We start from the raw sequence: 27,490 nt of genomic DNA on the forward strand, positions 1-27,490 counted from the left end.
GCAAAGAAATTGGAAAAACTTTTGGCAAAGCGGGAGGACTTCTTGGAGGAAACGGGCCTTGAGCAGAGCCTTGAAGGATGGATGCGATTTGGGGAAGCCGAGGCAAGGGCGGTTCTGTAAGGGCCGCTCTGGAGTGAAGAAAGCTCTGGAAGGAGCCTGGCAAGTGGGAGTGACAGTGCAGACTGGCCTCGGGCCAGGAGGTGTTGACAGAGACTAAGAGGTTCCTCAGCCGGGACCCTGAAGAGAGTGGACCAGGAAGTTCAGGCAGGGGCATTTCGACCCAAAACAGCAGGATACAGGGACGACCCCATAAAGTGTCTTTCGGTGGGAAGTAACACGATGAAATAAATCAGGTGTGAGAATGGATGACATGATCATCCAGGGTCAAGGGCACTGGCTCGGAGGGACGCAGAGCCACTTCCGGATGGTGCAGACGTGTTCCGTGCGGGGGTGGTCGCACCTGTGCACACGGGTCTGCAACATTTAAGTCAGTGGCTGTAAGACTTGAGCACTGTACTGTACGTAAGTTATGCCTCAATCAGGGGGTGTCTGCAGGGAAAAAAAGGGGGCAGAGGACGGACGGAGCAGACGGCAGAGTGCCAAGGGACTGGGAGGCCACAGGCTCGTCGTCCACACAAAAGCTAAAATCAGCAAGTGTTCCCCAGTTCCGGGATGCGTGCCGCTGCCGAAACACGGGCGCGCCGAGGAAGCCGAGAACGCGGCGTGACATCCGAGAGGAGCGGCCTGGAGAGTCCGCTCACAAGTGCGCTGACCACAGGCCCGAGGCCCTCATTCCACCGCCTCTCATGCCCAAAGAGAAGGACCCCCGCCCCCCGCTGCAGGCCAGGGACCCTAAGGATCCATGATGCTCTTTCCAGACCCACAGGTGAAGACCTCACCCCAAAAGCAGGTCACAAAACAGCAAATACATACATGAGAATCCCATTTTTGCTTAAAATATCCATATATGCCAGTATGGCACATCCTGCAGGAGACCTGCAGAGGATCTTTATTTTCTGCATTTCCTTTATGTAACTGTTCTCATTTTCTTAACGTGTATCACTTGTGCTATTAAACAAGTTTTTCTACCGTAGTCATCATTCGCCCCGACTCACAGAATTACTCTACACCGACATGTACCAGAGAGCCAGAGGTTCCATCAACCAAGACCAGAGCAACAGACTCCCTCAGGACCCCCGGTGACAGAAAACAACATTTCATAACCTTCTAGGGAGGGCCGAGGTCAATGGCTTGGCCTTAAACGAACGGAACACAGGTACAAGCCACAGACTCAGGCCTCCTGGGAAACAGCAAACCCCGGGGGAAAGAGAGAGTCCTCTTCACACTTTGTTTTTAAAACAGGTTTCTACCCGCTCCCGCTGGAAACAACTGCACCCCTTGTAAACTACGTGCTAGAATTAATTTGGGAGTTTCGGGGAAAGCTGGCACGCATTTGGGAACGATCCCCAGCTACGCGATCTCAAACGGTCAAGCACCTGTTAAGTATTACGAATCACAGCAGTAACTTAAAAACCAGTTCTAAGTCAGAATTACATACACGGTCCCCACAAACCTGCACAAAACCAAAGACGAACCCAGGCACTCAGTGTTAGTTTTTATCGCTATTTATGATCAGACTCTTAAGAATGTTTTCCGGAGGGTCCACGTGCCCCTATGCGCCTGCTGAAAACACATGCACACACATACACACTCACACGCACACACAAGCACATTTACCGTCTGCACTTACATACCACCTTCCATCCATGGGTCCCAAGTGGCCTGTCAGAAGTGCTGTTTTCGTAAATCCCCAGTGAGATGCATAAAGGGCATCACCTCCATATTACACACAGATAAACTTGAACATGGGGGCAGGTCGGTGGCTGGTCGACAGTTATAACCCACCCCGCCCCCCACAGACGTCCCTTCGCACTCTCCCTGGCCCCAGTTTCAATCACGCAGGCAGACCATTGTTGCCTGGGGATGGAGGTGGCCTTCTATTTCCTGCCCCGAACCTGGCCCGGGGCCCTGGCTACACTGCATTTAGCCACAAGTGCCATCAGCCCTGAGTGAGCAAGGACGGCTCAGCTCCTTGGAAACCTGAGCGGTGTGTGTCAGCTGGCCCTGCCACCAAGAGCCACTCCAGGCCATGCTGCTAACTCCTCCATCACCTTCCCAGAGCACCCCACGGGGGGTGATGACGTCTCTCTCTCTCTAAGCTGGGTGACAAATGGAAACAGCTCAAAGACACTCTCTGGCCCCACTCCAGGTGGGCGGCACTGAGACAACTCGATTCCACTCCCTTCCCAGGGAGTGACCCCGACCACTGCTAATGGATTTGCTTATCTGCGTCTGTCTGTCCGGTGATCAGGCTGCTTATCTTTTTAATTTAGATAAGACTGCGTTTCAGGGGTTGCCTTATGAATTTGAACTTGGCTGCAGTCCTGGGACAACTTTTCATAGCAGTAAATCTGTCATCCTTTCCCTTACTGGTTGACATTTTAGTTTACGGGTTTTCTTTTTCTAAAAAGGCAAAATCTACTACTTTCCTGTTTCACTCACCCTTAGCACACTTTCCACCCAAACAAAGAAATCCTTGCCACGCCTATAAAGAATCCCAGTGGTTGAAACTTAAAGTTCTAATTAGATGAACTCTAGCAAGTTTAATTAGAAAAGCCAACTTCGCTTATAGTCCACAGGCTTTTGTAGTCCCATTTTTATAAGGAGCATGTTTTTATACATTACTTGTGTACTTTTTAAGCAATAAAAGATAATTTTAATGGCAATGTTACATGAATTTACAGTTCTTTTGCTATACTTGTGGGATAAGAACCAGTAAATGAGTGGTTTTTTTAACCTTTAAAAATGAACCGGACACACGCCCTGTGCCGTGACTTTTGTATTAAAGGGGCGGAAGTGCACATGGAATAAAGCCGGGCCCTAAGGAGAACAGGGCAAGGGGGTGCCAGGCAGGGTGAGAGCGCTGACAGGCATGCGGACGCCAGGAGGCTCATGGGAGAAAGTGAACAGAGAGAGGACACCTTAGAGAGCCCGGGACAAGGCATGAGGGCTGTCACGCAGCCTGAGGGAAAGCGGGCAAGCTCCAGTGGTGAGTCGTAAGTACCCACCTGCTTCCCGCCACGGCCTTTAACCGCCCCAGTCCCGCATGCACACTCCTGGCAGGTACAGGCGGCTGACATTACCCTGGAGCAAAGATAAGGCCTTCCCCTTTCTCTAAAGACGCACGACAATCTTGGAGGTGGACCCAAGGTTCTAGTCATCAGTGCTCTGTCACACAGTGACATTCCCACTCCAGCGGCTGGGCAGCCTCGGCCTAACAACTGAGTTCCCACCTCACGTCCAGAGCACCGAGAATTCTCACTGGGGAAATGCCACCCCCCTCGCCCCTGATGCGTGGACCTCCTTTCTCAATGATGACCAGACAAGCGAATATCACCAAGATGTTAGCTGATCCAGCTGCCGAGAGAGACCAAGATACATAGACGTGAAAAATCCTGGTGGAAACAGACAAACGGGTGTATAGTAGAAAATCTGACTCAGATTGAAGATAGAAAAGCAGAAGAGGGTGCTTTGGAAAAAAAGGGAATAATCAAAATAATCAGAGAAGCAATTAGAGACTTAAAATGAAAGCTGAAATAAAATATTGAAAAGAAGAATCATAAGATAAAATACAGGCAATCTGCCAGAGCACAGGATTAAAGAAGAGAAAGCAAGCCCAGAAAACCCCCGAGTCCGGCGCCAGGTGGAGGCCCAGGACGAGAGGAAGAGGCTGGCCACTTCCCCATCTTCGCATCGCTCATTCCCAGGGGAGCTCTGACGGGAGCCCCCGGGACTCACCACGCAAGACTAGGGGCCGGTACACTCATGAAGAGTTGAGGGTGGCCAGAAAATGACCAACGACTGCCGCTTTCTTACTGCGGCCTGATCGCGCCCAGGAAGCCAGGACCACACAGCCCCCGTCCCTCCGGGAGGGGGAACGTGGGGAGCGTCTGCGGGAGTGGACCTTACGGGTGTGGCGTCCTGGGGAAGGAACGTCACGCTGGGTCGGGCTGCAGGTGCTGACGTGGGCCCATCAGGCAGAGATTCTGAATTCAGCGTTTTAACTCGAGGGGGTGAGAAAGGGACCGAACAGTTTGGTCAGCGGAACCGTTGGCTCAATGGGCTTGACGACACGACAAGAAGTTGCCGCCGGCCCTGGCAGAATAGAGGAAGGGGCCCGCAGGCGTGGGGGTCTTCCTCCCTCTCGTGTCCCCTTCTCATCTCTAACATAAGATGCGCTAACGGTAGTTAACTTTACATCGCGGAACCTAAGTTCCGGGACCAAAGGAGAAAAGGGATGTCGCCCAAGGCCTCTGCCGGCCCTTCGGGGTGCGGTCGGGGTGTGGTCAGGGCGCCTCGGCTGCCTGAAGGGCGAGTGGCTTCGTTATTGCCTTTATCTGAAATTAAGTACAGCTTGAGGAGAAGGGTACAAGACAAGGAGTAGACTGTGCCCTGTGTGTCACCTGACTAGGCTACGGTCCCCAGTTATTCAAACATTAATCTAGGTATTGTTTGAAGGTTTCCGGTAGCTCTGACAGTCCATAATTAGACTTCCGGTTTCAGCTATGACATGTAAAGAGCTTAAAAGTCGTCGCTTCCATTCTTACTGCTGAAGAAAGTGAAAAATCCATGACTTTCCTCGGACCTGTCAAAGGACTGAGGTCGTGGGGCAAACTGGCGCCCTGAAATCTGGAGATGCGCGAATGCAGAGAACCACAGTGAAGACCTGCTTCCTTGGGGCAGAAACTTCGGAAACCACAAGCCGACGGGAGCACTTACGTGGCGATCCTGACGGATGCTGGCGGCCGCGTGGACTGGTCTGAGCGAGAAGCTCCCGCGCTGCAGTCTCGGCGGGAAGGGAGAGGGGCGCGCTTTCGTGGGCACTCCCAGCATCCTACCAGCTCTCAAGGTTAAGAGCCACGAAAAAAAATCCCCGCGCAGCTCTGGCAATAACCATCGTGAAATACACCCCGATCTTTCTCCACAAGAAAAGCCTTTTCCAAAGCCTTAGCCACCTAGAGGGAAAGAAACCGGTTAAATAAGTGACATCACCAGCAGGGGGCGCTAACTTGTCCCCCTGCCAAAGAACTTTTTAAATAACGCCAATGAGTTAACATTATGGGCATCTGAAATAAATTACTTTTTTGCATGACAAGCTCCAGCCTAGTCACCAGTCTCCTCCCTTATCCAATGGCTATTTTAACCTGACTTCCCTCCAAGGGTCTTCAGTTTTAAAGGGACAGACTCTGGCATCAATAATTCTTAAAGAGATGCCTGCTCAGTAAGCTGGTCTTGCTTTCTCTGAGGATGTACATAGGTGCACAAGCATTTTTAGATATTAATGGTTTTTATGTTTTTCTCGAAATGAAATAATCTTCTATTATGTTTCAAAGATAAAATCACATTAGCATTTTCAGGAGTAAACTTTATTACTAGGGCTTTAAAATGCATCTAAGAAAATTGTAGTAGTACCTGCATGTAAATATGGAGATTGAAGGAAAAGGAATTCTTAGGAAAATTCTGTCCTACCTAGAGTATCTCTTATGCTCCCTCTGCTGGCTACCATTTAAATAAAGTAGAAAAAAAATATAAACCTTTTCTCTTCCAGGAGGTGACAGTACGTGAGGACGCTAACAATGCTTCTGCTGAAACTGAATGGGAAATTCTCTCCAGGCAAGTCTAACTGACGACTGCTCGCCCTCCCCCACCACGCTTCGGGACTTCCTAACAGATTGCGGGGGAGGGGGTAAAATAAGGGAAGTTCTTGTCAAGTCTGAATGTTGATCGAGTCAATATGCAAAAATACAAAAGCATTTAGTATAAAACAAAGCAACTATAGTTATCATTCAACGCTAAAAAATTAAGAATTTAAATATATTTCACAAACGTCACTAGAACAAAAAGCTTATACCACACTAATTAATCTATTAGTTTCAATATTAAGGTTTATTTTTTTTCCAGAGTGAGGTTAAGTAACAATTTAAATAATTATCAGGATGTATAAATGAACATCCATTCAGATAAAACATTACTGCTTAAAAGTGGCTATCTAAGAAATATTTTGCACGTAATAAATATATTTTATGTTTAGGTTTACAGGCACCATCTTGAGAGCAGAAAGTGTTTTTTTTTTTTTTTTAACCAATAAATAAATTACATTCAAGAAAACAAGGTGTTTATATCTGAAGTATCATATATCCTTAAATGTTTTTCTTCATATAGCACCCAAACTTCCAAACCGTCTAGAAAGTATCTCCCAAAATATAACTCATACCTTCAGTCATAAAAATAAAGGCCAAGAAAAAAATCAATTTAAGACAAAATTTACAATTTATATTCTTAATTCCCCGTTCAATAAAATATCAATTGCCAATTTATTAAAAGTAAATGAACTGTATATATGCAATCCGTTAGTGCTGAAAATCTGAAATATATATTTTTAAAAGTCTTTCTCAAAGTATTTAAAATATTGCATCTCTGGTGGCAAACCTGAAAAATTACCCACTTTTTATGTCCCTAGTGTTCGCCCTTCCATTCCCATCCCTACCCCTTGGCGCTTTAACAGCCATCCAGCTTTTCTTCCTTTTTGCTTTTCGGAAATACACTTACTTATGTCTCAAACACAAAACACTGACAATACCCCTTGGTTAACAAGGAGATCCCAGAACAGTCCAAGCCTACGGCTTTGCTCTCAAAGTGTGGCACAGGCTAAACGACAGGAAAAAACAGTCACTGGCCCTCCGTGACGCAGGCGGAGTGCTCCTGAGAGTCCATAGCTGTCTGAGAATTTGCTGCTGTAATCCTGAAGAAAGTCTCAGCACATTCTGCAGACAAATATCAGAGAATAAGTCTTTGATTGATAATTTTTCTATTTATTTCTGCCAAGGCGACTGAAAACACGAAAGCCTTTTCATCAGAGAGGTTAGCATAGATGTCAATTTCCTTTTCCTGTTTCTCTGTTAAAAGAAAAAGGGAAAGCTTAGTATACAGGCGGCAGATGCAGTAATTTGGCTAAAAATCTGAAAGCTTTTGAGTATTTACATGAGAATATTACATATAATACAATGTACATTCAATGTCATAAAGTATTATGCTACTGAACTGAATTTTTTAAAATTATACAAAGGAGTTATTGAAGTGTCATGAACTCAATTCGAAAACTAAACAGAGACTCCATATTTCTTTACAGTCCAACATCTACATCAAATCCGTAAGAATCTCACATTTCTTTCTCCCCACTAGTATGAGCCAGCTGTTTCCATCAAAATGAATTTTCTCACCCTCACAATGGTCCCTTCTGAACACTGCTGGTGCCTTTATGAATACATTAACTTCTTCGCCTTGGCCCTGCTACCGAAAATAAGAATAACCAACATTTTCCCCCTCCTGATTACAAATGTAATCTAAGTTCTTGGTAGAAAATTTTTTAAATACAGAAAAATAAGAGAACACCTATCTCTTAAGTCAGCTAAAATCATAATCAACATCTTTGTGTACCTTCTTCCAAATTCTTCTTTCAGGCTCTACTATGATTCTGCTTTTGTCCATTTGTTTTGCTTTGCTTTGACTTTTTAATCAAATTTAAACATGCACATAGCTTAAGAGTCAAATCATTTTTACAAAACTTATCACCAAAACCCCCCTGCACATTTCCTACTCTCCAGCTGCAATGCCTTTTTTTTCCAGATGTTCCTTTTTGGTTTTACTTTATTACTTTATCTCTAAAGTAATATTTTTACAGGATGCTACTTCTTGGTTTTTTGGTTTTAGGCACTGTCAACTGACTTTCCACCGGGGAACACTAGGATTTTACCCCCATCGCACTCTTCGCTCGCATCTTCCCATTATACTTGTGTCACAATACTGGTGAGATTAGTATTTAGATGGGTACATTATTCTATGTAAATGATTTCACTTTCTTTTTTCGTCTGCTTAGTTTCACTACTAATTGAACCCGAACTCTCTTCTAGTTGTACAAATCTTTCAGAATGTTTGTGCATATTACTCTATCCACTGTATCTTCCTGAAAGACTCTCTCCAGGTCTGGTCCGCTCCCACCTGGAATGGCTGGAGAGTCTCCTCATGTCCCAGGACTGTGTCCCAGATCCCAGGACACCCTCTCGGTTTACATCTTCATTCTGATGGCATGTAACTTGCAGTAGCTTCCTGAGAAAGGGAGCAAATTTTTGAGGCCCTGAATGTCAGAAAATGTCTCCAGGCCACCTTCACGCTAGTTCACAGTATGGCTAAGGACACGCAGATTTCCTCTTAGTAGTGTGAAGGCAAAAACTGTCTTCCGACAACTGGTGCTACTGTTAAGAAAACCCGATACCCTTTTTTGTAGTTATTTTTTAAATTCCTGCTAAATTTACAGAAAGTGAAATACAAAGATCTTAAATGTACAATTGGAGGCGTCATGACACACACCCACGTGACCCACGTCACAATCGGCACACAGGAAAGTCCTCGTGCTCCTTCCCAGGTGATCCCTCGCCACCACGCCAAAAATGACTTCCGCTCCCGTCACCGCAGATTCACTCTGCCTGCTCGACTTCACGTAAACGGCATCATACAGTACGTACTGTTTTGTGTCCAGCTTCTTTTCAACGCGTTTTTGAAATTCACTGACGCTACGCACGTATCAGTAGTTTGTTCTTTGCTGGGTAGGATTTCACTGTATTAATTCTAATACCATTTTGATTCTTCTCCCTGTCTTTATCTGAACACTTGAAGGATTGCCCTTTAACCAAAGAGATACAATTTATGATAATATGCTTGGGTATAACTGCTACTTTTAACCATCCACCGGGCTGGGAATTTAGAAGACCATTTCAACCGAGAAACTCAATGTCCTTCAGGTTTGGGAAATTTTCCTGAATTATTTCACGGACGACTTCCTTCTCCTCCATCATCTACGTTCTTTTTCTACAATGCCAACTATTCATAGATGCTGACCTCAAACTGGTCCTCTAAATTTCTTACATTTCTCATTCTATTTTTTCATCTCTTTTCCTACTGCTCTATGTTCTGGTACATCTCTTCAATTTTGTCTAAGATTTGTTATGGTTTTTCATTTCTGAAAATCTTCCAGGTACTTTTTGACATCTGCAATTTCCTTTTAAATATCATCTTGTTTTTATTTCGTGACGACAATATCTTCTCTAAGAATATTTGTAATAGTCTTAATTTTTTCTTCTCCCTGCAGAAACTTGTTTTATCCAACTTTTTTTCTTCCGTTGATCTGGCCTCAGCCTTCCATACTAGACGTTTTCTTCCATGTATCTGGGTAATACTTAGTAGCATGCTCACACTCTAAGAGGGGCCAGAAGAGTGGACTGGCTCCTGCACATATGTGAACTTGACTGGGTGATGTGATGGGGCCGTTTCCTTGTGAAATCCTTAATGAAAGCTTTACTTTAGGCCTTTTGGCTCCTCAGAGTCCCTAGAGAAGATGCTTCTACTCTCTCACCTGGAAGATATAAAGCCGACCTGGAGAACTCAGGATTTACCATCCGATTTTCACCTAAGCTCCTTGACCTTAACAGAGTCCCCAGGCGGCAGGGCGGCCTGGAGTCCCCTAGCCCAGAGGCTGTTTTGTCTTACCTTTCTCAAAGGATAAACTTGGAGAGAGAGGAGGAGAAGGTAAAACTGCCTTAATGAGCTATGAAAACAGGGACTTCCAAACAACCTTATTTTTAGCCTGACCTACACCACTACACTTCCAGGCATAACTGATGCACAGATATCTCATCTTAAGGCAGTTGTGTAATAAAAAGCAGCTTCTTTCTCAGCTTTCTCCAAAGGAGCTTACGGTTTCATGAGTGTGCTAAAACAGTTATCATTTTCCAGAATTTTGCTGCTTCTCTCCTTTCTTGTCCCTGTGGGACTTTGCCATTTTAAAAAATATCCTTTTACTAGGATCTGGGGAGGGTGCAGAGCTAAATGTATTTATTCCATCCACCATCTTTAACTTTAATTCTACAGGTTCATTAATAGGATACTCAGAATTGCACAATATATTTTAATCAGTTAAAATGTCACTACTACATTACTAAGATCCAGAATAATCATATATTCTTCCCACATATAAAATAAAGACTTATCTTAAACCAACCAAAAATTGTTAAGTTTAATGGTTTGTTTTTATGATTTTATAAAGATTATGTTGTTATCTAAATGTCTAATAGCTTTCCTTTTTCATTCTTTCTTCTTCCTATTCTTTTTTAAACTCCAGAAAATAATAAAGTCAATTAAATGCGTGTCGAGTTATCCTTATTAAAATAAAGGTAAAGCCTGCTTCAGATTTTTCAAGTGACCTATGAGCAGGGAATCGATAAAAGCTGAATTGAACTAAATAGCTAGTCACAGTAAGCAGCATATCAAAGAAGTCTATTCCCAAATATACAGACACTTCAAAAGTCGTATTTTCTCTCCATACTATATTCAGAGAACATGGTCTGCCTCGAGGGTTAGCAAAATACGCCACCTGTTTTTATGAAGTCTAACTGGAACACGGCCATGCCCACTCATTTACATATTGTTTATGGCTGCTCTCCAGCTACAATGACCGAGCAGAGTAGCTGTGACACTGACTGTATGCCCCGTGAAGCCGAAAATACTTATCTGGCTCTTTACGGAAAAAGTTTGCTGACCATGTCCCCAAACCACTGCCACCCAGTATACGTTAAAATATTTATTCTACAAAAACCGCTTTGAGCACTTTCCTGTTTGCATGAAAAGCAAATAAATTAAAAGCATAATTCACTCTAAAAATAGCTTTCTTAAAACTTTTCTATAATATACCGATTATTCCTGAAAAAAGCTTATAGCCAAATAAACGCTGATTTTCTCAGGTTAACATGAAATAAAAGCTCCAACCTGCGTCTGTGGAGCCCTCACACAGCTATACGGAGTTCGCCCCGGACTAAAAGCCCGCGGCCGTCGGCCTCCCCACCTCCCCACCTCCCGTGCCCTGGACCAGCGACATTCCTTCTCCCTTCTCTGGGTGACGTTCCCTTGACTTCAACGGAAAAGAATGTTGTTTTCTGGGCCAAGCAGTATTTTCCTTTCTTCTTTTTTCTCTGCTGACTTTTCTTTACCCAGTTTCCTTTCTGAAACAGTCGCTAGCGTGGATTTTCTGATCATCCCACTGTTACAGCAGCACGTACAAACCGAGAACATAACTCAAATTCTCTGGAAGAGCCCAGCGGCAGAAGGAAAGAGAAAAGCAGTCAAATATCCCAAGGAATTAAGGAGCCTCTAAGCACAGTCTGCACAGAATACAAACCCAGTGTAAACCGTATTCCTTTACCCACGCCATGTGAAGACGTCTTTACCTTGATAAAAGGGAGGAGCAGCTCTACCAGTGAAGTCATTTTCCCTAACGGTAGTAACTTTATTTAAATAAAAGCACACAGAGCAGAGAGAAGCGAACAGGTAAAACATTCCCAATGTCTAAAAATGAGAAATGTGTATTTATGTTGAATATCTGGATACCTAAGACTGAATCCCTGAAAAAGCAAAGCATAACTCACAAATAACAAATTATAAATGCATTTCACCGAAGATGAATTATTTTGATAGAGGTTTTTAAAAAATTATAAAGAGCAACCGGCCCCTTTTTTCATTAACTACTGGCTTGAAAGTTTCAATTCAAAAAAGATATTTATGGGCATATGGGGATTCATTATACTATTCTCTCTACTCTCATGCAATCTTTGATATTTTCCATGATAAAAGTTTTTTTAAAGACGTATAAATCAAAGGAAAAGAGGAGCTCAAGTTTTAGTTAATGATTAAAAACAAATTACTGATAGACACACTCAGTATCAGAGGAAAAAGAGGTCTGTAAAGAGAAACATAAACACGTTTTTGGGCCTAGAAGAACTCACCTATCCAAAAGCTGCCTCAAAGCAAGGCGCGTACAATAAGCAATTTAAAAAATTCACACTGAAGAATATTTCCAACAGTAAATTTTTTAAACTCACAGGATAACAGTTTGAAATAAGTCTTAACAGAACTCAGATTTATCTTTTTTTAAAAAAAAAAAAGAAGTACAACCATTTTAACGGGCTTCTCCAGAACGTCATATATCAATCATTACCTCTGAACTCTATCATCGGTGTTCAGTAAGGTGAATTTTACCTAATTTAAGCCTTTAATTTTCCGATAAGAATTAAATTTCTATTTGTTTGTGTGTCTGTTTAACAAGCATCTACCACAGAGGAAACGCTTCCAAACTAAAACGTAAGTGGTAATCTTAAGTCCAGTAGTTCAATGCCTGCCAAACACTTTCTCCACTATTATCTAATTGAGATCTCAGAAAAATTTCAGACTTGGAAAAAAACTGCTTGGATGTATTCATACCTCTTTCTTCCTCATGTTTTTTGGCAGATGCGCTTTTAGGTCTTCCTCGTCCTCGTCTGATATGATCTGAATGGCTGTTACTTCGAGACCTCTTTCTGTTCTCTAAATCCTTACTTACTGTAGAATTTATCTTCTCTCTCCTAACTCTCTCTGTGCGCCTCCTCTTGGCCTCATGCTTGTTTTCTGTATGGATGAATAAAAGGGATATATTTTAGGGCTTAGCAAGAACTGTTTGCCCAAGTTCTCGCTGTCTTCTTTTTTCTTTCTGAATAGCACTAGAGTTTGCTGCCTGGCAAATCTTATAAAACGACCACCGTAATATCTATGCCCCTCGTATCCACACGGGAAAAAAAGAAATTCAACAGAATTCAAATGATCCACATTAACACATGAGGGAGAAAGAATCTTGTAACAGAAGACATTTATTTACTTGGCACCTTTAATTTCGGCCCTTACAAGTTTGCACAATTCCACAGCAAACTTTCTGCCTTCTTCTCTCTGTTTCCAAGCTACAAACGGTGAAGAATCGGAAAAGGGAAACAATATTCCATTCCTTTTTGCCCCACCCAAATTTTATAGAAATGTCAAATATGCAGAAGCAAAACTGACCTTAGCCATAATAAACTAAGGTCACCAATTAAAAGCAAACAGAAAGCATCTGTAGAAAACATAAAAACGCTAGGAAGTTAGGAAGTAGTTTCCACTTTAGCCACAGATGAGGTCATTTCTGACATTCTAAGAGCATGCTGATCCCTAAATGGAATAGCAATAGGGAAACTTTACTCAATATGGGGATTTAATTACCACAAGAAGCCGGCCTCTCACTCCAAACGAATCAAAATGTTGAATAACGTAAGTTTTTTGAAAAAGTAAACAAAAAACAAAAAACAACAACTTGCTTTAATACATACCTGAACTCAAAAGTAAGATAGAGGATACCCCAGTAAAATCACAGTGGCAGAAAGGAAAATAAATAAGAAAATTCACATCCCTAAAACTAAAGAGAATAATTTAGTGACGCTAATGTTAATAAGTTCTGATAACCCACTACCACTGGACCAACCTAAAAAGAACAATTTAAAAAGATTGTAAATAAATGTTTCATAGGCTACTGTAAAATTTTTAAGTAAAATAGTAATAGTTATTTCCAAATACCATATCTTTAGAGAATGAATTAATTCCAGGTCTCAGGTTAGACACATAAGAGATGATACAAGAACGTTTAATTATTGCAGATTGCAAGAAAGTTATCAAAGACAACCAGGCCTTATTAAAAGACTCAAGGACTGACTTAAAGAGGCTGACCGTTATAGGATAATCTGAGCATTGATAATGACTATAATAGATTGAAACACAGCAAATATACTTAGAGGCACAAGTACATGACATTAAATACAAAAGCAAAAGCTACTCGGCCACCACAGGAAGATGCTAAAGAACCGACTCGCTATTTTTAAAACTTAAATAGAGAAAAAATACTGCATTTACTCTGCCTTTTTTACTCAAACTGTACTACTCACCGGATAACCAAAGACCAGATGAAGAGAAGTTTCTCATTTTAGAATTACTGCAGCTAAAAAATGAAGAAGGAATGATAAAATCGGAGTATCACCATTTTCAACCTGAAATGAACTAAATTATCTAAGTGCTTAATACCACATACAAAATACCACATACAAAACTTAACTCACAATGGATTGAAAACCTGAATGTAACAGCTAAAACTATAAAATACTTAGGGGGGGAAAAAAAAAAACAGGAGAAAAGCTTCGTGACATTGGAGTTGGCAATAAATACTTGGATATGAGACCAAAAATACCGGCAACGAAAGAAAAATTAAAAACTTTTGTATGTCAAAGGACACTATCAATAGAGTAAAAAGGCAGCTCATGAAATCGAAGAAAATATTTGTAAAAATATATCAGATAAGGGATTAACATCCAGAATAAAAAGAATTTCCACAACTGAACAACAATAAACAACTCAATTCAAAAGAGGGCAAAGAACCTGAGTAGGCATTTCTCCAAAGAAGACAGACGATGGCCAATAAACACGTCATGAGATGTTCGGCATCCTTAATCGTTAGGAAAATGCAAATCTAAATCACAAAATACCACTTCACACCCATGAGGATGGCTATTATCAAAAGCACGTCAAATCAGCAGTGTTGGTGAGACGGTGAAGAAAGTAGGACCTTTGTGCTTTGCTGGTGGGCAGGTAAAATGCTGCAGCCGCTGTGGAGAACATGGCAATGCCTCAAAAAATGAAACATGAGATTACCACATGATCCAGCAATTCCATTTCTGGGCATATAAGCAACAGAAATGAAAACAGGGAATCGAACAGATACCTGCACAGCCATGTTCACAGCAGCATTACTCACAAAGCCAAAAGGAGGAAGTAACTCAAGCGTCCATTGATGTGTGAATAAATAAAATGTGGCATAAACATACAACAGACTATTGTTCAGGAAGGAAATTCTGACGCATGCTACAACACAGATGAACTCTGAAGACATTATGCTAACTGGAATAAGCCAGATCCGAACGGTCAGATACTGTATGGTTCCGCTTACAGGAGGTAACCGCCACAGTCAAGTTCACAGGCACAGAAAGAGAACAGCGTTTGCCTAGCACGGGGCGGGAGAAGCAAGAGGAGTGTTGTTTAATGGGTACAGAGTTTCAGTTGGGGAAGATGGAGAGAGTTCTGGAGCTGGATGGCAGTGATAGTTAAGTACACGATATGAAGGTACTTAATGCCACTGAACTGTGTACTTCAAAGTATTAAAATTACTAAATTTTATGTCACGTAAATTTTACAAGATAAAAGATTCAATAAAAAATGAAATTAGAAAATAAGATGAACGGCTAAAAATTAAAGTGCAAGAGAATAATGGACATGTCTGAAGACAGAATTACAGCTCAAGAAAGGGAGATCGAAGTCCCTGGAGCAAAGCAAAAAGACGAAAAGATCTTTCAAATGTGACAGTTAAGTGAAAAGAAAGATCCAAGGACACTCGTGCTGCTCATTTACAACACGACTGCTCATTATCTACCCAACGTCCACTCTCCCCAGCTTCGCTGAATACAGAACCCTGTTCTGTTCTAGAAGGCCAGGTGCTCAGCTAAAATAAAACCCACACGCCAAGACTCCTGCCGGGGAAGTGGCCCTGAAATTTAGTTCTGGCCAATCACATGTAAGTGAAGGGGTAAGGTTTCCAGAAAGATTTTGAAAGGGATAGCTGGGCCCGCAAGCCCCTCCGACGCTCTGCCCCTCCCTCTTCCTGCCTGCAGGCATGACCGCTGCCTCGCGACAGTGAGGATGAGAGCCCATCTTCTGATGGAGGAGATCTCAGGTGCTGGGTGACACCACTGAACCGCCAGTCTGCGGGGCTGACTTCACCTTTCTCTACTGAACAGGCAAAGTAAACTATTTGTCCGAACCTGTGTCAGGTGTTCTGTGGGTGGTGATCCTCATGTATCACCCAGTAAGTACCCAGAAGGACATAAAAAGAGAATGGGGAAAAATAAATAATAGGAAATACTGCCCGGAGCTGAAAACTTGAGCCTTCAGTTGGAAAGGACTGAGTGCCAAGGAAGACCGGGAACTTTTAAGTGTGAGTGCAAAGTAAAGGCATTCTCCACAGTGTGAGATTGGGAATACTCCACCGTAGGCCATGCATGAAAATTTGTCCTGGTCTGAAACAATTCCTGCAAGATTTGTTCCAGAAATAAAAACCATGGGTTTAAAAAGTGGTATATAAGAAAAAATGCGGTTATCCCTAGTATACAATAGAAAGAAAGCTTAGCCTGACAGCTGTGCAGCAGACCCAAATCAGTCTTAATCAGAACCCTTTTACAGAGGGTTCTGTAAAAAAGGGTCTCAGAGGTGAATACAGACATCATTATAAAAACTATATGATTAAGAACCTAAAAGTACAGGCGCAGAGGTGAAGGTATGCATTATTTCATCAAAAGGCAAAATAAAAACTATATCAAAGCTATGTGCCATATATGACTGTTTAACAATTTTAAGTGATTAACATGTTATAAACGATGTTTTCTGAAACAACAAAACCAAACCTTCGCTGTCAAGAAATTCAGAGTTGAGGATGAATGTTCAATCACTCTGGGTTTATAAAAGGTACTGGTGACAATATTTCATTTTTTTTTCCTTGACTGAAAATGAATATCATTTACAGACCTCTTCCCTATTCATCAGCCTTTGCCTGTTAACTTATCTTAGAGAATAATTTGAAATGTATGTTTAGGTTTAATTTTTTTATTCCTTTTTTCCTTCTCCCCATAAAAACTGGGGAGGTTGTTATATATTTGACTAAGCTTAACCTACAGCTTATACCCACTGAGAAATATAGTTAAATACTAGTAAACGATTCTAATTTCTTACCGTTTTAAATCTTTTTTTCCTTACTTTTAGAGCAAGCCTTTTATGAACTAGTACAGTAAGTCCTCACTTAACATCAGCAATAGGTTCTGCCACATTAAGCAAATGCTGTGTAATGAGCTCAATTCTACTATAGGTTAATTGATATAAACAAGAGTAGTTCCTATGGCATCTCATTAACGTTAAAACAAAACTACGTTATTCGAGGACCTGCTGTATCTCATTTAGATTTTGAGTTTACTTTTTCTTTGTAGTTTTATAATTAAAAATTTTAAAGGAAGAGGGTATATCCATGATTATTAAATGTAAAATGGCACCCTTGATGTCATCAAATACCCAGAACGCCCATCTGGAAAACTTTAAGATTCAAAAACTGCTTATCAGTATTTGGTAACTCACCAAATATTTGAATAGGTAACTACTACAGTATTCAAAGTGTGGTCTACAGTATAGCTACGGTCAATTTTTAAAGAAATTTAAAGGAAATTTTTAAAGAAATGTCTTCAAATGTACAGTTTAAGGCTTAATCTCAAGGTTAGTTTTTAAAATCTGTCAACCATTCAATGAAATCCTACATGAACTAGACAATTAACTTTTTAAATTTTATCTCCATTGAATACCAGCCACCAAAAAGGATAAAAGAAACAACACATACTAAACTCATTTGGAAAGGTGCCAAAGATTGTCTTGAGGTTCTACGTACTTGTACAAAACAGTGCACATTTCTTGCTTTGAGCATTTCTTAATACAGTTTTATTTGTAACACTCATCTCCTTCCTATCGCCTTCTAAACTTGCAAAATCCTTTCATTTCCATAATAGATTTTGTTTATTTGCATATATTTTCAGGTAGACAAAGTTCTATATAATTCTAGTGTCCTACCTCCCTATTTCTATGTATATTATGAAGATATAAAGATTAGCACATATGAAAAATGTGAGTTTTGAACAATTCAAACCTAGATAAATTTATTTGACTTAACCATTATTTTCCTCCTGCATGTCACAGTTACAAATAAATAAGAGGTTTTTTCGACCCACTGAAATTTAAAATGATCTTTTACAGCTTTGATTTCACTTTTAAAATAAGTGCGGTTTGAGCTTTAAAAATAGTTCTCTCTTTTTTTGTTTTAAATGTTAAATTACGCAAATAAAAGTTTTCCTTGATTCCTCCTTATTATCTAGTTAGCTACCCATTTACGCATTTGCCGATTAGTACTACATGGAGAAATCATTTTGTGGGGTCTTAAAAACAAACGAAAAATAGACCTACTATATGATCCCAGCAATTCTACTTCTGAGTATTTATCTGAAGAATATAAAAACATTAACTCGAAAAGATACATGTTACCCCCGTGTTCATTACAGAACAGCCAAGATATGGAAACAACCTAAGTATCCATCGATGGATGAATGGATAAAGTAAATGTGGAATATTACACAGCCATAAAAAAGAAGGAAATTTTGCCATGTGTGACAATGTGGATGGACCTTGAGGGCATTATGGTAAGTGAATTAAGTCAGACAGAGATAAATATCATATGATCTCACTTATATGTAGATTCTTAAACAAACAAATCCTAAGCTCACAGATACAGAGAAAGGATCGGAAGGGCTGGGGAGTGGGTAAAATGGGTGAACGGGGCCCAAAAGGTCCAAATTTCCAGTTATAAGTCACGGAAATGCAATGTATACCGTGGTGACACTAGTTAATAACACTGTATTACACATTTGAAAGTGCTCAAAAAAAAATTGTAAAAAACAAACAAGTTCATACAAGTACTGTTCTGCATTTTTTTCTTAAAAGTGTTTTAGAGATTTTTCCATGTCAGTACCTGAAAATCTGCCTCCTTCTTTCTAATGAGCACATACTGCTGTTCTCAAAAAGACAGACCCTACTTAATTAACCATTCCCCTGAAGATGTCTGGCTTAAAAACTTCTTGCTATTATAAACAGCACTGCCTGAAAATCCTAGTAAATACTGTGTATTACAAACAATTATACCTTTAGGCTACAGATCTACCGATAAAGAAGTCTAAATTCTAGATTATGTGCATTTAAAACGTTTAACAACTACTGTCAGATTGCTCTCCAAAAAGGCTGTGCCAACTTACACTCTCGCCCCTGGTACAAGAGCGCTCTCTGCGCCACACTCATCAAAGCACGTAGGAAGCCTTTACGTTTGCGTCAGACTTGGGCAAAAAGAATGGTATTTTATTTTAACTGCATTTCCCAGATTGTTAGTGAAGGTGTTTATCTTTCCAGATACTGTATTATCTATTTTCTTCTATAAATTCTCTGCTCACTTCAACTGAAATGTCCTAGATCCCACTGACAACATTCATCAAACACTTGGTGAACTAAAGAGAATTTTTTAAATTATACTCTTCTCAATTCCGTACATGCTATGGATTATCCAGGGCCAATCTTAAGGAATTTAATTGTTAAAATAAGTATTTTACTGAGTACTTGTAAGAGACTGAGCTTTACGTTAGACATTTTCATGAGCACGTCACCCACACTTCAATCCTCTGAAGGCTGGTACTATAAACCTACCTGACACACAGGCTGCTCACCGAGGTTAACTGACGTGTGAGAGTGTGACGAATCTGGAACCCACGAGAGCACTGCAGCGAGCTGCTCTCCAGGGCCTGAACACTCTCACCCTTCCCCTGAAAACCCTTTCCTCCTCCGGCTTCCATGGGACAGTCTATCCCTGGTGCTCCTCTGTCCTTCCTAACTATTCTTCGCTTCTGTTGCTACATCCTCTTCCTCCCCCCTGGGATTTCTAGGCTTCGATGTTTCATCTTCACGTCAAGGTCGCAAGGCCGCTCTTATTAAACGACAGAACCTCAGGAAACTCCAAGTGTAAAATAACAACGAACTGCTTCCCACTCATCAGCATGACTTACAGAGCGCCACTGTCCATCGGCTGCTCTCCACTGACCCACCTTTCGTAGCGGAACTGACGTCCCCACCCACCTCAACCCTTTAAGACTGGAGGTGACCAGAGTTCAGTTCTTGAACTCCTTCCTCTTCCTACCTTACAGACTCCCTTACACAAGTTCATCCATTTCCATGGCAACTACCATCTAGCTGCTGATGGCTTTACCTCCAGCTGAGGCTATTCCCTGAGCTTCAGACTGCATGTCCGACTGGGGGAAAAACATCCACGTGGATATTGCACGACTGCGTCCAAAACTAAATTCTTCATCTTACTCTTAAAACTTGTCTTCCCTTTGATATTCCCTTTCTAACCGATAAGCCAAGTCAGAAATCCGGGAATCATTCTAAACAGTTCCCTCTGATTCAAGTGATTCTGACTTAACACTTGTACAGCATGTGTCGCTTCTCTCTTCTGTGTTTCTTCCTTACCTCACTGCTTGCCTGAATCGCTGGTATAGAAAAGGGGCTCAAAAAAACTGTTGAATAAAAAGAAGAAACACACTTGTCCCACTCAGGGCGCGGAGCACGTCTCGTTCACGCTGGAGGCTCAGAACCGAGCTGACGTGCCGCCCCAGCCATCTACTAAATGAATCACTTCAGGGCTCCCACACTTGAATCAAACTCTTAGGGAATAAGATCCAGGAGTTCATTTTTCCCCCTCCTTATAAGACTTTTATTAATGCCAGAAATGAACTGGTAAAAACACAATTTTAAAAATCAGTGTGACTGCGGGTACAAAGGTGGTATAAACAGGGACTGAGGCGGCCTTGAGAGGAAGGAATCCATTTTTAACGAGCTCTCTAGGTGACTCCTATATAACCAATCCAGCAACAGCTTTTAAGAACCAATAAATTAAGTCCATTCTCACGATGAAAGGAAGCAACTTCAAAGAGGCAGAAATGAGATTAAACGATGTTCCTGCCACCTTCACGCAGATGCAGAACAGAGATCTTCAGACGAAAATATAACCAGCTGTTGCATCAGCCAGCAGCACAGCACCACCTTGTCCCCGCGACCTCCTCACTCAGTGAACGCGCTGCAGCGCCCACCGCCACCTTCCGCTCCCACCGACTATTCTCTAGTCAGCGACCAGAACCTTTTTAAAAGGCAAATCGGAACGTGCCACCTTCCCTCACCCTATCCCACATTCTAGCAATAGTTGCTCCCGACATTTTAAGAACAAATCCAAACTTCTTACTCTGGTCTCATCTCCCACGCTCCCCTGCTCTGACTGTCCCCATTGCAACCACACTGGCCCTTTTGTTCCTAAAATATACCAATCCTTTTCCAGTCGTAGAATTTTTGCATTTGCTATTTCGTCTGTCAAGAATGTTCTCCCTGATCTGATCATGACCAGGCCCTTGTTCCTATTCGGGCTCACCTTCAATGTCACTTCTCAGAGAGGCCCTCTCCTACCACTGAATGAAAAGCAGCCTTCTAGTCACACACTAGGACAGCACTCTACTTTAATGTCCCACAAGGCATTTATCATGAGCTGATGTCCTCTGCCCGTCACCTGCCCACAGGGATGTAAGCTCCATGACAGCGGTGAGCCTGCCCTGACAGCGCAGTCATTATTTTATGCCCGAGGCTTAGAACACTGCCTGGCACACAGCGGATATTCGTGATCGATCTACACTTATCCAAGGGTCATCACTGTACGAAGTTCTGACTTTATGAAAGAACAACAGTCTCATCTTTTAATAGTCATTGAATAAATCCAACTTGTCTAATTAATGGGAAAGTAAAATCGAAACGAAATTATTTAGATATTCTAAATTGGGAAATTATAAACAATAACCGGTATGTCTAAAAATTATAGTCACGTCAAAACCAAGTTACATTTTTTCCAGTCACTAGTTTTAAAAAACTTTCGAGTTGCTACAAATTTTATCAGCGCAATGAAAGTAAAAACCCAAATTCTGCCAAGCAGGAAAAAGATAAATTGTGGCATATCCATACAAAGAATACTACTAAGCAATAAAAAGGGATTAATTCTTAATTTACATATACAACAACACGGCTGAATCTTACACTACGCTCAGTGAGAGAAGCCAGGCAAACGAGCAGGCATATGGTTCCATTTAGATAAACGTCCAGAGCAGCGCCGGAAAGATGATTGGTGGCTATCTGGGAGCGGGGACAGCGAGGAGAGACCACAAAGGGGAACTAGAAAACTCTGGGGAATGCCAGACATGTTCATTATGTTGACTGCAGCGATTATTTGATTGGTGTAAACATATGACAAAACTTACCAAACTGTTCACTTAAATACGTGTGACTTGCTGAAAGTCAATTTCACCTTAAACCTTTTTTATTTTTAAAAATCAGATAAAGTGTACTCCCTTAATTAAAACCCTTCGATGGCTCTCTATCCTCCAAAAACATAGAAAATGTGTTACAGACTTTATCGGCATTATAAGGGAGTTGACATCTAAATGGAATGAACAGGAAACTAATTTCATAATCTGATTTCCAACAGCTAATAAAAACCAGACATACTTCAAAAGATATTAATTTTTAACTTCAACAAAAATGTAAACAGTAAATTCACAAAAATTAACTTTAAATTTCTACATCAAAAAGCTAAAAATGTGGTAAACTTTCACAGTTACCTGTAGAAGGTGATGATTTCTCTGGATGCTTTGCATTTAAAAGTTTTCTGCTAATAAATATGTAACCACAGGGACATGATTTACATGCAACAGGAACCTGTAGGAAAAAAATATATACATATGCATTATTACTATTTTTCCATGGTTAAACATCTCAGTGTCTATGTAGTCTTGAACTAAATAAGTTACTTGAAGTAGGAATCATAGATGTATTTAAACGTCACCTTCTTACAACAAATTATTTGAGATGGGGATTGTGTCCTACAGATCTTCACATTCTAATGCTTTACAATACCATCAATACAGTAAATGAATGAAAAACGTGCTGATGTGAGTGACCAATAGAAAAGCACAATATGGTCGGAGCCAGGGAAAGTATACAGGGGGAAAAGGTAGTATTTCCTAAAATATTTGATTAGCAGTTTATACAGAACAAATTGGAAAAGGGCACATGGCTGGGAAGTCATTAAAGCGATCCCAGGATAAGATTATGAGGGCCAAACGGGAATGAACAGTGAGAATGGAAATGGAGAAGAGGTGGATCTGGCAGACATTTCAAAAGGGAAAAAGAACTCTAAAGGACTCAGGTTCTAACATGAGAAGGTAAGATGCCAATTACCACCGACAAAAAAAGAGAGTTTACAACAACTAGTTTGAGAGGCAAAAGTATAGTACAAACAACAGAGAACGCAGGAGAAAGTAGGAGTTGAGATCTAGCACTATACAGTCTCAGCTCCAGAAAGGACACTGAATAAAACACTACGAACCTTGAGAAAGAAGATGCTACTAAGAAGGGCTCCTGATGGCTAACTGGGCTCAAACGTAAAAACAGAGCCTAGCAGCCATTTCGACACAGAGGCCTCTCACCGCAAACTGCGCTTCAGGGAGCAGCCCGCACTGAACCGCCTGCCGGCCCTGTGTTCCTGCCGGCTGAGCCAACTCTTATAAAGGAGCTCCTGGAATTGTCTGTCACCAATAGGACTGAGGCTTTCCCTGTCCAATGGGAGCTACAAAGCTATATCACCATCAGCATCTTCACAGACTAGAGTGGCTCCCCTCCTACCAGTCAGGACAGTGCTTCTTAGACTAATCAGGCTGTAAGGATTTGGAGTCCAACCAGGGACCAGGGATGAGGCCCTTTCTCTGTATGTCAGCTCCTCTGCTGCTCAGAGAGCACAGGGTCCCTTTCCACTGAAGAGTGAAGACTAGTTTCTCTGGCTGGAGCTGAAACACCGAAGACATCTTGCCAGACCAGAGTGGAGGCCACGCGGAGCAGAGCTGTCAAGCCAGAGAGGGGCTTTGCCCCAGGGCCACTGACTAAAGTGTCTTTCTTCACAGCACCCCAAACTGGGCAATCCTGGTGGCAATGAACTGGCATCAGTGACCATCAGTTGACAACACTTAAGCTCTTCAGGCTTCTGTTTATAAATCTCTGTAATACAAGTGGCTCCGTTCTCCCTTTCCAGTCTATAAATATATTTTAAAGCCAAAAGTTACTGCAAATCATTGGAGAAATTTTTACATTGCCCCCGATAATCGTTTCATTAATATTAACCTTAACGATCCTTGGAATCAAGACATGGTAACCAAAAACCAGAAATTAATCAACAGAAAGTACTCAGAGGACAGTCAGAAAACTGCAATTCCCTCTGTGAGATAAATTCCATTTGCCCATCGTTCTACTTGTATAACAGGTTAGTTGCAATTAAAAAGCTCTTTATCCATGTATGAACAAGATGCTTCATATTCTATAGTATAAATGCTTGATAATTAAGCTAAATTAAAATTCTGGCAGAATTCTTTTTCTTTGCTAAAAATACTGAACAAAGGATCTCATTTGTATTTAAGAAAGATAACAACAAATCCTATAAAAATAATCAAACTCTAGATATGTCTAACAGCTTGCTTTGTTAAAAATGTGATGAGATTCTTTCCAACCATGACAGAAAATGTAACATTTCATTCTTCAATAGTGTAAAATCTGCCCAAAATAGATGTTTGTCATTTTTTAAATTCCACATCTTCATAGAAACCAAGCTCAAAGGTACTGACTCATTTCCTTTATATTTAAACACAGCTTGAAGAACATCTACAATAATAGAAATTGTTTTGAATTAATGCTATTCAAAAAAACATAAAAAACATGATGTTCTTACTCAACAGATTCTTTGCTGCTTAGCAAGCATTTTATTCTGGCTACTGAACCTCAATAAATATAAATTTAGGTCTCTGTCTGATGATAACAAGAAAATTACATCAATCCATATCCAGAATTAACAGACAGTGCTACAGTTTGATGAGAAATGCACATTTGGCTTTGGGATGAAGAATGCACAATGACTAATTGATGGGTTGATTTTCACCCCTTAATTCAAGTGTCTTATGCTCAAGAAACATTCAATGCGCCTGAGCTAAGTCATCCCAAAGGCCTTTTTAAAATGGAACGTTCCTTCCCTCCATCCCAACTCGGAAAAAAAAAGCCAACCCAACCACCACAACCCAACTCCTATAAAAAGAATTATTAAAGAGGGTGGACAGATGGGGAGGGGAGAGGAAAAAAAAGAGGGTGGACAACTTCGGTATTTGTCTCTTTAAATTACAGTATAATCGCGATTTTAAACAAACAGCCTAAACTTCCTTCAAGTTCAGTGGTAATGCCAAAGATAATAGCAATGAAAATTCTAATGTTCCACTTTCAGGAATTCAAAATGGAAAAAAAAAATCCAGTTTTGTTTACTGATGGCTTGTGCATCAATATATTTCTTGAAAAATGTATTTACATGGTATGTTTTACAAGTAAAACAGATTTAAAAAAAAAAAAAAACCTCTACAAGAAACAAAATCCTGGTCCTATATTGTTTCATTGATGTAAAAAAGCTCAAAAATAACCACATTGTAGAGAACTCGTTTATATTCTGCACTGTTAAGAGAATCAGTTACCTATAGTGGACATGTTCCCTATATGCTACATAAAATTTCCTATAAAATAGCTGCTCTATTTTAAAAAAGGCAAAACCAGAAACATACACAAAAGATACCAGAAACTAACAAGAATCATGAATACTACTTCACACAAAATGGCTCAGTAACTTGGGTTAGTGGATGTGAAACCTCCTTGAAAACGAAAAATGTGCTTCAGATGTTTCAGAACGTCTGTTTTCAAGAGAGCCATGTAAAGGGGATGTTATAAAGCAACTAAAAATCTAGTTCTTTCTTGTTTCCTGCTCTCTGTACCTATTTTTAAACTTACACACGCACAAAACATGGGGCAATCTTATATATGTAGTTTACATTTATAAACTAAATTCTAGTATTTGTCAGGCAACTTAGCCTATATTAGCACTATTATGATGTTTAAAAAATGGTTTGCTCGATTATAAGAAGTTTGCATTTTCAAGTAATTAGAATGCTAAAACTTATCTATTTTTTTAATTCAGTTGCTATTAATAAAAGATAAATCATTTTTAAGAATTGGCAAAAGTTTTAATTAGTCCTCGTGTATGTTATACTCTCCTAAGTATTTAAGGACAAAGCAAACCAACATGTAGTAGCTTGCTACTGACTGAATGATTCCCCTACCACACCCCAAATTCATATACTGAAACCCTAATCCCCAGTGTGATGGCATCTGGAGATGAGATAATTAGGTTTAGTTGAGGTCATGATGTGGGGCCCTCAGGGTGGGATTAGTGCCACTGTAAGAGACACCAGGGAGCTCTCCCTCTGCCAAGATCTTGCATATCCAGCCTCCAGACTGTGAGAAAATAAATTACTGTTGTTTGAGCCGACTGATCTATAGTATTTTGTCATGGCAGCTAAAGGAGGGGATTGTGTAAAAATTATGAGGATCTTTCCAAATAAAATGCTGGTCATGTTTTGTTCAACAGTTACAGGGATTCCTACAAGTTTATTAACCTTTCCTCTTTCTTTAACCAGGATATCAAAAACAGGTTATTTTTCCCAAAGGGTTACTTTATGCCAAGTAAAACAAAGTCAGGATTTGCAATAACTTGTGTCCTACAGAAACTGGAATGCATAATGCATACCAAGTAAACTTTACACTTCTGCACAATTAATTGGTACAAATGGAAATAATTTAAGTATTGAAATAAATCCCTAGAAAGAGACTTAAATCGCAAAGTCCAATTTTGTCAGAATTGAACAAATTTCGTTTATTGGTAAGAATGGAAGTTTAACTTTCGAAAAGATGACTATTTTTATAATGCATACTCAAATTCTAAAATCAGTCAACTGTAATTCTTGCACAATCTTCCTCTGATCAGCATTTCTACCACTGTCCATCAAAGATATTAAATAAAACATGCATGTAGTATCTTGTTACAAGATCTGATCAACCTATACGATCGCTCCTTAAAGAATGCACTAAAATCAGCTTAAGTCTCCAGCTATGTCAAATTACTCCTGACGAGAAAAAAAAAGAAACAGGAAAAGGGGAGGAGAGAGGTAGTCATTTTGAAAAAATTCTCTCAGTGGAAAAGGGAAAAACACACCCAGATCCGCATGTGGGCATGAAATAAGAGCCTCACGAATGGTTTTAATTGAGAATTTTAACTCATTAGACTGTAAAGCCTTGAGGAAAGTCAATTATTCTAGTAAAGAATGAAGCACGCTTAAACTAAAAACCAGTAAAATGAGAATTTTTAAATTACAGCTCCGACACCATTAATTGTGTATAGAAAGCAGTCAGTTAAAATTCATGAAACCACATATGTCTATATATTTTTTAATCTGGAAGCAGAAACGCCAAATTCGTAACGGTGGGTTCCGCGGAGGGTGGGGACGGAGCGCCGGGCAGGGGCGGGCTCGGCCGGGCGTTATTCAACGACGTTCCACTAAAACAACGTACGGAAAGAATCCCCGGCCCTTTACATCGAAAATATGGTGAAGTGGATAATGAGGATTTCTTTAAATCTCCAATTTCGCTGAAACTTAAAACCATTACACTGAGGCCCCTTTTGTCGCAGTCAGGCGCCCGCCCGGGGAGCGGTGGGGACAGTCTGGGGTCCCCCGTGCGCGTCCGGTGGGAACAAAGCCACCCCGCGCCGCAGGGCTCTCGGCTCCGGGAGCCGGGGCTCGGG

At 40.8% G+C, this 27,490-nt stretch overlaps 2 protein-coding genes across 4 annotated transcripts in view; both read right to left on the bottom strand.

Annotated features, from left to right (window-relative positions):
- Positions 1-5,867, bottom strand: part of MYLK3 (myosin light chain kinase 3) — a 41,871-nt gene extending 36,004 nt beyond the window's left edge. For all 3 annotated transcript variants that reach the window (XR_003045422.1, XM_025044645.1, XM_025044646.1), the window contains exons 1-2: positions 5,655-5,867; positions 4,840-5,075 (exon numbers count right to left, since the gene is read on the bottom strand). Coding sequence is in view for 2 of the 3 variants with exons in the window: in XM_025044645.1 (XP_024900413.1) it covers positions 4,840-4,953 (114 nt within the window). In the remaining variant the exon portion in view is untranslated. The remainder of the gene's footprint in view (positions 1-4,839; positions 5,076-5,654) is intronic.
- Positions 5,868-5,987: 120 nt separating this feature from the next.
- On the bottom strand, positions 5,988-22,530 carry CUNH16orf87 (chromosome unknown C16orf87 homolog; the record flags this gene model as incomplete). Its single annotated transcript, XM_025044590.1, has 3 exons — positions 5,988-7,016; positions 12,427-12,609; positions 22,392-22,530. Coding segments are annotated over 3 exons (441 nt in total), but the record flags the coding sequence as incomplete, so codon positions are not given.
- Between the last annotated feature and the right edge of the window lie 4,960 nt (positions 22,531-27,490).

The sequence above is a fragment of the Pteropus alecto genome, unplaced genomic scaffold (genome assembly GCF_000325575.1).
Source record: "Pteropus alecto unplaced genomic scaffold, ASM32557v1 scaffold123, whole genome shotgun sequence".
NCBI lineage: Eukaryota > Metazoa > Chordata > Mammalia > Chiroptera > Pteropodidae > Pteropus > Pteropus alecto.